The following is a 10,616-nucleotide window of genomic DNA, read 5'->3' on the forward strand; positions in this document are numbered from 1 at the left end:
GGGGCCGGTCCTGGCGCTGGAGCCCTGCCCGCCTGCCCGGAGGGCTCAGGTGGTGCAGCCGCGAGACTTTTACCTCAGAAAATCCCCCACCGCGGCTCCCCCGGGCCCGCAGCGCCTGGGCCTGGCTCGGGGCGAGAGCCGGCGGCGCTGTGGCGGTGTTGGGCGGGCGGGCACCCACCCTGCCTGCCTGCCTGCCTCCCTCCCCACCCGGCCTGAGCTCCAGCAGCGGACCGTGCTACCTGCCCCCAGGGATACTGCCAGGATTAATTAATTAGTGGTTATGAAGGTCCCTGCAGGTCTTGAGTAGCAGTAACCGTAGAAGCACAGGCAATTACGGCCGGTTTGCTTTAGTACTCCTGGATCGCACCTGTAGCTTGAATTACGCCGCTTGCTTCAGCCCCTGAGCACCTGGGCTCCGCCGCTGGCACGGCAGGTACGGCCGGGCCGCCCCGGGCTGCCAGGAGCTGCGTGCGCCCCGTTGTAGTCCAGAAGGTTCATGCATGAAACCTCAGCAGCCTGAAACATCATTTATGTACCTCAGTTAACAGGCTTCGAGATGGCCGGTCCCGGTAGCTCTGACAGCAGTGACATTTAGAGGCAGGGTGGGAGTAGGCGCCGAGAGAAGGCAGCTCAACACGGCTGAGACGCCAGCAGAATCCTGATGCCAAATTATGTGTTTTTAATGCTTTGTCCCTTGCGCACAGCTATTTACCCATGCTTTTAATAATCTGAAAAAATGGATTCTGCTCCTAATTTTCTTCCCATGCTGTTATGGTAAGGAACTTGATGTCATGTGAGCAGGACAATTAAACCTCTGATGAAACATTAGTCAGGCGATAGATATAGGATTACTTTCTGCAGAAACAAGCATCACCACGCTACAGTGTAATGAAGCTGTAACTTGCAACCATTTCAGGATGTTGTCACAGCAAAATATATTTTTGGACTTGATTTTTAACCATACAGATTAATTTCTGGAGCCTCAAAATACAATGAGATGTATTTTGAAATGCACGCTATTCATTTGTGCATTTCAGAGCACGAGAAAAAATGGGAAACGTGCCTGACTGCTGCAGAGAGGCCCTGGAGATGATTCCTTGAAGCCACTAGGATGCCTGGCTGTTTTAAAAAGACTTTATTTGCCTTGGCTTCTCTAATAAGTTTTGTGTCTTTTATCTTGATTGTTGTTGCAATGGGGACCCCAAAGTGGATGACTGGAAAGATCCTTTGCAAAACAGGAGCTGATTTGGTCAATGCCACAGATCCAGAGCTGGTCAAGTTCAGTGGAGAAATTTACTACGGACTCTTCCAGGGCGGCAAAATACGCCAGTGTGGGTTGGGCGGGCGGCGTTCCAAATTCACAAGTAAGTACAATTTTGGTTGAATCTTTAGTCTAATGTCTAGTTCAACTTTAAAAGCACTCTATTCTTTTTGTTTAAAGAACTTATAGAATGCAAATCATTATTATTAAATTTGTATTTGTGGCTGACTTGTGGTCTTCATGGTTTGGGATCTGAGTGTGAATGTAAAATCTCTATCATTTCAGGCTAGCTTTTTTCTTCCAGTTATGTTCTGTAATTCTGGAATCAAGATGGGAAAAAAAATCCCCAGGGCTAGATTGAAGGTTTCCTTTTAGTCTCGTGAAGGGAGTGAAAGTCATTTGGAGATCACCCTGTAAATCATACTTTCCCCTTGACTGACTCTTTCCTATGCCAAGTGTTGCTCTGCTATCTCTTGTGCCTCTGTCCTTGCCTTCTCTGTTGAACTCCTCACTTTTTTTTTTCCTTTAAGAAGTAGAGATTTATTTAGCTGGCCACATTTCTGTATTTCTCTAGCTGTCCTAATGCAGATGTCTGCCATAGCAGATACTCCTAACTTTATTAACATGTTGAAGAAATTTTTACCTTATTTGCTGGTAACTTTGGAGAGGAAAAAATGGCTGAACTCTTACAAGAGGTAGAAACTCTTATAAATTTATCCTTTTAACTTAAAAGATTTTCTTGACGTCTCAAAAGCACTCAGATGTTGATCTGTACTTTGAATGATTTCCAGTTTTCACACATCCTGTGCTGTAGTGAAAATGGTGTTTTGCACTGAAGATTTTTAGTTCACTGTGCAGATCCATTGCAACTTAAACCAATATGAGTTGAAGCTGCCACAGTCTCACCCTCTCCCTGGCCCACAGCAATGCTGTCCTGCCCCATCCTTTGCAATGGCTCTGGTAGTTGTTGTGGTGAGGTAGTTCTGAAAGTTAAGCTGGCCAAAAAATTAACCTACCAAAAAAAAAAAATTGTTTCCCATAGGATCATGGCTGACTACACAACTGCACAAGCACCACTGTAAAAATTCGAAGGAATGGAGAAGAGAACCAGAGCAACCTCAACTTAGATCAGCATGACCAGCTGTTAAGCTGTGATGAATTTGGACTAGCTGCTTTTACAATAACCAAGTCTTGCTCAAGCTCTGCTGCAGCTGCAACTTCATGACATGGACATAGCAGTCATGCTCAAACACTTTGTCTAGTGAGTTTGAATGGCTGGCAGACAGGCCATCAGGTCAAAGCTCTTCCAGCTGTGCTCTGCTTCTCTTCAGGGCATTCAGAAATACAGTCCTAGTTCTTTCACCCTATCCTGTCAGAGAGAATGAGGAAAAAAGTAGCAAACCCCCTTTAAATCTCTGTACAACTTTCTGGACTCTTTAATAAACTGATTAATTACTGTGTAACCTGAGAGGAAGGCCTAATGTTCCACCATCACTCTGGACTGCATCAATACGTATTTGGAGGACATGATCCTATACTGCTCAAACAAACAAAGCTCTCGCTGAAGCTAGTAAGAATTCTCCCTGTTAGAACAGTAAAATTGGGTCATTAAGTGCAGTGGGCACAACCGTGCATTTAGGTAAACAAGCATCCCAGAGATTTTTCCTTCTAAATATTTTAATAGCTCTATCGGGTTTGATACTTTCACAATACTGGTTTCAAAATGGTATCATGGTAGTACACAAAGCTGTTAAATACTTTTGCACAATGGTCAGCAGGACTTCTGGGGGTTCTGGGTCTGACTTGACGTTTTTTGCTTTGAATGTCCCCCTTAATCTCCAAGCATTCTGAACTTAGTGGGGAGCAAGACATGGGAGACTTTTCTTGGGTAATGTGTTAGCATAAATGGACTGCACAGGCAGCACAGAGCAAGAGAGAAAGCTAGCACCTCATACGCTGCAGTACTGCAGTAGCTCTGGCACTTTGGAACTCCGAATTGCAATAATATATGGTTATTAGTATACTGCCTTTCACTGTGTTAACATTCACTAGAGTAGGCTTGCAGCTGGCACACTCTCTTTTAACTGGGACAGTGACAGCATGATTCAGTTGCCATAATACATGTCCAGTGCCATTTTAGACTCCTCAAGGTGTATCATCTGACCTCCAGCTGTTGCTTCTGGAAGTGTCCCATACATAGGGTGGCATGTATGTTAGACCCACGTGGTTGTTACGGTAGTCCTAAGGCATCTAAATTGGCATAAGATGCTTATGTTTTGACAACTGCATCAAGCCCCAAGAACGATCTGGGGAAGCTAGGCATTTTGCCTGTGCATAGCAAACACAGCTGGAATGTGTCAGGAGCCTCCCCAGCAATATCCTTCCTGAGGATTCTTATTTCTGTGTACTAAGCCAGGCTTCCCGGTCATGTCTTTGGGACTTGGCCGAGAGCCTCAGAAAAAAGGCAGGAGAATGCTTACAGGCACCCTAAAAACTCTGGTGGGTTGTAAGAAAGCTAAATTCTCTGTGCCTTGTTGTTACACTACCAGTTATTTTAGAATAGAATAGACTATTTCAGTTGGAAAGGACCTACAATGATAATCTAGTCCAACTGCCTGACCAATTAAGGGCTGAGCAAAAGGTAAAGCATGTTGTTAAGAGCATTGTCCAAATGCTTCTGAAACACTGACAGGCTTGGGGCATCGACCACCTCTCTAGGAAGCCTGTTCCAGTGTTTGACCACCCTCTCAGTAAAGAAATGCTTCCTGAAGTCCAGTCTAAACCTCCCCTGGTGCAGCTTTGGACCACTCCCACGCATCCTATCACTGGATACCAGGGAGAAGAGATCAGCACCTCCCTCTCCACTTCCCCTCCTCAGGAAGCTGTAGAGAGCAATGAGGTTGCCCCTCAACCTCCTTTTCTCCAAACTAGATAAACCCAGAGTCCTCAGCCGCTCCTCACAGGACATTTCTTCGAGCACTTCACCAGCTCTGTTGCCCTCCTCTGGATGCATTCAAGTACCTGAACCTCCTTCTTAAACTGTGGGGCCCAGAACGGCCCACAGTACTCAAGGTGAGGCCGCACCAAGGCTAAAGACAGCAGGACAACCACCTCTTTTGACCAGCTGGTTATGTTGTGTTTGACGCACCCCAGGAACGCGGTTTGCCCTCTTGGCTGCCAGGGCACGCTGCTGACTCGTATTGAGCCTGCTGTCCACCAGCACCCCCAGATCCCTTTCTGCAGGGCTGCTCTCCAGCCACTCCTCTCCCAATGTGTGCTTGTGCCCGGCGTTACTCTGTCCTAGGTGCAGAATCTGGCATTTGGACTTGTTAAATTTCATCCCGTTAATCATTGCCCAATGCTTCAATCTATCTAGATCCCTCTGCAAGGCCTCTTGTCCCTCAAGAGAGTCAACAGCACCTCCCAGTCTGGTATCATCAGCAAACTTGATAACGGTGCATTCAACTCCTGCATTGGGATCATTGATAGCTGTATGGAACAGAACTGGCCCTAGAATTGAACCCTCAGGCACACCACTGGTGACCGGTTGCCAGCCAGATGTAGCCCCATTCACTTCAACCCTTTGAGCTCTGCCCTTCAGCCCGTTAAGAAATCAAGCTAGCTTCTGTCTTCCCATGTCTCATATATACTTCTGATTCTCATTTACTTCCCTCTTTTCTTCTTGTTGTTGGAGTCTCTTCTGTAGCTCCCATATATGCCAGACCCAACTACAACCCCAGAATAAGCTACTGAAAAGGTAGAACTGTTGAATCATGAATTTTTGTATGGAATGTGTACAGTATGAAGTTTTCTACATAATCTGCTAGAATTCTGTCATGTCATGATGACCAAATTGTATGTCTGATATTCACTGTGACATCTACCAATTATTGCTGCCTATTTTTTATGTGGCTTGTTTGGATTTTTTTTCATGTATGCAGCATAGGAAGCAATCTATTTATTTGTTTATAATATAATGTACCTTCTAACTTTTTAGTAATCAGGCAGTTAGTTCCTCAAAACATGTGTGAGTGTGCAGTGCTATGCTACGTGAAGGGTTGTTCTTGATCAGCTTGTATTTTAGGGTTCTTCTCAATCAGCTTCTCTCTTTCCTGTCAGTCAGCATGTCACCTACAATTCCCTACTCACATTTCTTCTGATTCTATTACTAAAGGGCTGCAGGATAAACTGAATACTCACGTGCTCCACAATTCCCTGCTGCTGGCCAATTTGGCCGTCCAATGGAGTAACTCTGGCTGTGAAGACAAAACCAAGAAAGTTACCATTCTTTAGAGACAGGCAAGCGACAAGCTGTTGAGGAAGTGCTCACGTCTATAGCAAAACATGTGAGCACTTCACCTAAAGCCCACCTGACTGCAGTACTTTACAAGCTTCCTATGGATGTAACTAAAATGCTGCCAGATACCCAGAAGAGCATAAAGGGGGCATAAACACTAGATGAGAAACTGGGAAGGGAATCTGAAAGTGGAAACCTGTGAGATTAGGAAGTATAAAATCAGAGTAGATCTCACTGGAGCCAGTATTAAAGAGAGGCAGAGAGAGAAAGAAGAATAACATGAGAAAATAAACACAGAAAGCAGTTATACTATTTTAGGCAGCAAGGGGCTGGACAAGGAAACTGGGACTATCGGACTTCAAAGGGATGAGATAAAGAGCATGGGACAGGAATGGGAAGCTCAAAAAAAGGAGTTTGGGATGGAGAGCAGAGGTGGACAAAAGACAGAAAGAAATGCAGCAGATGATGGCAGCAGCAGAGATAAAGACATTAACAACTAGATAAATAAAACAGGACTTAAGTCTGAATCCTTATTCACAGACCCTGTGCAAAGGATTATTCCTGTAGTAGAATATCCCTGGTTTGTCTGATGTAGTGACAAATAAAGCATCATGAACTAAGATGTGTGTAACTACCTGAACTGATCACCTCTGTAAAAAACTGTCTTGTTTAATTATAATTTAAGTTTGTAGCACGAGCACAGCATGATGTTTACTGTTGTCAAGAAAAAACACACACTGAATAGATGATTTTTTTTCTTGCCAGTTTTCCCACACATGGTGAAAAAGCTGAATACAGGCCTGCACGTGATGATTATAATGTTCCTCTGTGTGGCCATTTTCTTTTCTCTGGTCAGTTTTGGATTCTGCATTCTTAACACAATAAAAGTTCCTTACCGGGCTATTAAAGGTCCAGCAGGAGTATGCCTTTGGAACTTCCTTGCAGGTAAAATAATTTACCAGTATTTTTCACCAGTCACATTCATACAAAATGTTAAAAGTTCCTTCTCTTGCCTTACTAAATATCTCCTCGACTTAAATACTTGTGAATAAAATGAAGTTAGCAGTGAATTCTCATCTATCAAAACAGAACTGTCAGGTGGCATCTTGGCTTATTGTGTCTAGTCAACTTTTTACAGGAGCTATGAATGCCAGTCTTTAGGCTCTATATCACTGATAAAAGGACTTTATTACAAACACTGGTATGATGTTTGGCCATACAATAAAGACTAAGCATTTTGAAGGTGTTTAAGCCATGCCTAAGTCTATCCCTACTCTGTGTAATGCTCACTGTTGTATTCAATAAGCCTTCTGAAGCACAACCAAAACGTCTGTCTTGTTTTGACAACGGTGAATACTTCTTTCATTTTGTTGCAGGTGGATTTACAGTACTTGCAGTCACCAGCTTTATGGCCGCTGTGAAACTTCATCACCTCACAGAAAGAATTGCCAATTTTCAGGAAAATGTCTTTCAATTCGTTGTCTTAGAGGAACGGTTTGAAGACTCTTTTTGGCTTTGTGTGGCAAGTGCCACAGTACATGCAGTAAATTTGCTGCTAATAGCCATTAGTGGGATTCATTTCCCTAAAATTAAGAGTAAAACAGAAGAAGCAAATGTTACAGCAGAAGACATCATGTACTAATAAATCTACACAAAACTACTTTGGTCAAGTGAACTGTCATGATAGAAACAGCTTCTTGGCTCTTCAGCTTTTGATTTGTGTGGATGATTTCGGTATAAGCATGAGTAAAGACGTCAGTCTACAATATCAGCAATTAACATGTGTGGGAAAGTGGGACAAACAGATGCTACAAATATCATTATTCTCAAAACTGACCAATATCTGCAGTGAATATGTGCTGTTTGCAGTTTTTAGAAAATTTACATTTTGAGATATTTTAGAAAACTAAGGTGAAATACAATTCCATTGAAACCAAATGTCTTCCTTGTTTAGAAAGAAAATATGTGTATCACAAACCTTTGATACTATAAGGTTATTTCAAAACAGAAAGAATGGACATTTGACAATTACCTTCACAGAATTATCTGGAAAATGTTGAGAGGGCCATATAAGATATGTTTGATGATGTTATACTGCACGGAAAAAAACTTCATCATCTGTGAGGCTAAAGTTAAGGGGAAGCACAGGCTAAGTATGTGTGAAATGTTTTTAAAACAGAAATTCTCAAACCCCACGAAGTAAAGAAGTGAGAAAAGTAAAGTTTATGGGATGCTAGTAAACTATGAAAAATAAATTATTAGCTGCAAGATGAAGGTTTCATTGCAGCTTCTGGATGTAAAGTAAACAGAATTAAGTAATAGTGCTTTTAGATAACCTGGAAAATAATAATCTGACAGATTAATTGTCTTCAGAACCCTGTCAATTCTTATGTCTATCTGAAGTCAAGTTAAAGTGATGTGTGATGAAACAGTATTAAAATGAATAAAAATGGTTAAATGGGTGGAAAAGTTACTTTGTTAGGAAGTACCATAATTTTGACAGGCATTCAACCAGTCTTGGGTCACGAGTAATGAGTATTTCAGAGAAAAGAATATGCCATTAAGCATGTCATTTTTAGACTTTGACTACTATAGTGAACACATACTAACCTTTTAGCAATAGAACCTACACATAACTGAAGAATGACTTTGACTGAATCAAATAAGTTATCATCTAAATTAAAGAAATTATTTTGCAGTCAGTTACTCTTCATCAGACCACTAGGTTGTGTAACTCTGTTCTTGTGAAAAGCTCTTTGAAAAAAATAGTAACTTTTATAGAAAAGGAATTAAAAGTGTTTTAAGAACATGTCAGGATATACAAAAATTCCTTATTTTTTATTTGAAAAGACATCTTCACAAAAATACTATCGTAAGGGTTAAGTATTTGCAGAAGTGCCTAAAACCATATTTTATGTACCCAAATTACTAGTTTTATCACTGAAGTGTGCAGAACACTCAGTAAAAAAAGTTGCTAGAATAAGCTGATATTTGACATGTTTGCTGATTACACCACTTATTTAGATATTTAAATACGGAATTATAACTCAGCTTAAGCCTATGAGTTTCATATCTTTGGCCCAAACACTTATTTTCCATGCTGTTTTTACTTTGTTTTAATCTAAAGACCAATGAAAACAGATGTTTTATGGAGTAGGTTCTACTTTAATTTGGTATTCTTATAAAACCAGTTTTGCTGTTGTAAAACTCTATTCAAAGTACTCCTAATTTACACAGCAGACTCAAATCACTATATTCACTAAATGCTTCAGCACTGTATGTGCAAGCTCTGTGCGAGATAAGAAATGAAAATTATTTATGTCCTTTTCAGCACATATGCAGCAAGACCAGCAGACATTTGGCAGTCAGTGGCCTGGTTTCAGAGGAAATGTTCTTAGCCAAAGTCACTCTACGGATGTAATGAGCAGTATTTGTTATCGTAGCCTGTACCATCTCTGGTTTGGGCCCTACAAGTTTAGCAGGATTATGAGTGAAGCAGAAATTTGTGAGGGTGCTTCTGCAATAGGCCCTAATAATCTGTCAACTTCAAGTCAGTGTTAGCCACTTTTTTTTTAGGAGCACTACATCTTTTTTAAAAAGTCCCATGAAAATTTAAGAGACAGCTGTAAAGTTTGGATGAGTTGGAGCACTGTTACAATTTTAGCATAAAGGAGACTCAATAAGGCAGAAAAAGCGATTCCTAATTTATACCACCCACTTACTTCACTGTTCTTCTAATTGTACTGGCACTTTCCCTCAGTCTCTACCCTGGGCCACGACTCCGGGAAGATGGTGCAATACCCAGTACATGGATAGGCAGCAAACCAACCCAGTCTATGAAGGTGCCTTAGATGGTGACAGCACAGTACTGTCCAGAAAACTGTCCACAGAGGCCGTGGTGGTACCACCACCTTCACCTCCCAGAAAATTCTCAGTGGCTCTGAAATAGAAGACCTTAAACTGCAGTATAATTACACAAGTAGAAAATGAAATATTTGTCATTTGTAATTGTTGTATGAACATATAATTTCGAAGTAGTTGTTGTACAGAAAGAATTATATTGTAACACCTAACTTAGCCTTTACTAAATAGAATTCTCTTTAGGAAGTGAAAAGGAAGCAGATTTTAAAATCCATATAGAGCAATTGCTTCGGAAATGCTTTTCAGTAGTACTAATATGCATGTATCACAACACATTTTTCATACTGCTAATGAACTGCTTAATGCCCCCCAAACTTCCCCCAAAAATAGTTATTAAGAGCCATGGGACTAAGGTAAGGACAAGATTAAAGATTTGTTGGACTGGATTCCTTGATTGGTCACAGTAGCTCTGAAAGAACCAGGAGAATACATTGTATTAATAAAGTTAAAGAGGGATGGCTGGGCTGACCAGCTTTTTAATTTCTTGTTTTGAATCTATTCAACAATGAAGCATACTCTGCAGTAACGGTCCAAAAGAAGATTTCTCACAGCAGAGGTATGAAGTGTTATTGTAGGATACTGTAGCCGCATGAGTTGAATGACCAAATAATGTTATCACCCAATAACTGTTTTGTGACTTGTGAGAAAATAGCATTTTCAGTTTACTTTAGAGTGAACAGAAGCATTACCATGCATTAATTAAACTGAACGAAACAGATATAAGGCTAAACTAACCTTTCAGCTGCACAGGTTGTCTCAATTTAAGCACTGCTAAGACACACTGATGTGACAATGCATAGAATATTTGCCCGGGGAAATTTTGTCCAGGAAAAAAAGGTTAAATGCAATACACATTGTTAAGATGTACAATTAGAAAGCACACCTTAAGGCTAACAATAGGTAAATCTATCACTTAGACCTTTTCAGCTTTCCCTTGTACATCATGAAATACTTTCAAAAAATGTGGAACTCAATACAAGTGTGATCTACTTTATTTACACATTTTAATTTTAGTTATACTTCACATAGTGTATCTGATCATATGCATGCTCAACACGTGGAAATGAAGACTTCTTTGGGGGTACTTTTTACTTTGGAAGATCTGAAATCCCAAATGAGAACATTTATGAGCAATAT

At 41.0% G+C, this 10,616-nt stretch overlaps 1 protein-coding gene across 3 annotated transcripts; it reads left to right on the top strand.

Annotated features, from left to right (window-relative positions):
- Nucleotides 1-15: 15 nt before the first annotated feature.
- CLRN2 (clarin 2) lies at nucleotides 16-8,056 on the top strand. 3 transcript variants are annotated; one of them, XM_072862485.1, is made up of 4 exons: nucleotides 16-433; nucleotides 1,208-1,364; nucleotides 6,324-6,503; nucleotides 6,935-8,056. In XM_072862485.1, the coding sequence occupies exons 2-4, from the start codon at nucleotides 1,211-1,213 to the stop codon at nucleotides 7,198-7,200; spliced, it is 600 nt and encodes a 199-aa protein (XP_072718586.1). In that variant the 5' UTR covers nucleotides 16-433; nucleotides 1,208-1,210; the 3' UTR covers nucleotides 7,201-8,056. The 3 variants fall into 3 exon arrangements, 2 of the variants coding, with proteins under 2 accessions (XP_072718586.1, XP_072718585.1); XR_012042669.1 differs by lacking the exons at nucleotides 6,324-6,503; nucleotides 6,935-8,056 and adding an exon at nucleotides 2,304-2,344; XM_072862484.1 differs by lacking the exon at nucleotides 16-433 and having other exon boundaries at nucleotides 1,112-1,364.
- Nucleotides 8,057-10,616: the final 2,560 nt, after the last annotated feature.

Source organism: Ciconia boyciana, chromosome 5 (assembly GCF_034638445.1).
Source record: "Ciconia boyciana chromosome 5, ASM3463844v1, whole genome shotgun sequence".
NCBI lineage: Eukaryota > Metazoa > Chordata > Aves > Ciconiiformes > Ciconiidae > Ciconia > Ciconia boyciana.

Bases quoted from the DNA above. Each gene is read 5' to 3' on its own strand.
- CLRN2 (XM_072862484.1), top strand. From the start codon at position 1,112: ATGCCTGGCTGTTTTAAAAAGACTTTATTTGCCTTGGCTTCTCTAATA. The intron at 1,365-6,323 runs GTAAGTACAATT...TTTTCTTGCCAG, and splicing joins GCGGCGTTCCAAATTCACAA to TTTTCCCACACATGGTGAAA. The intron at 6,504-6,934 runs GTAAAATAATTT...ATTTTGTTGCAG, and splicing joins CCTTTGGAACTTCCTTGCAG to GTGGATTTACAGTACTTGCA.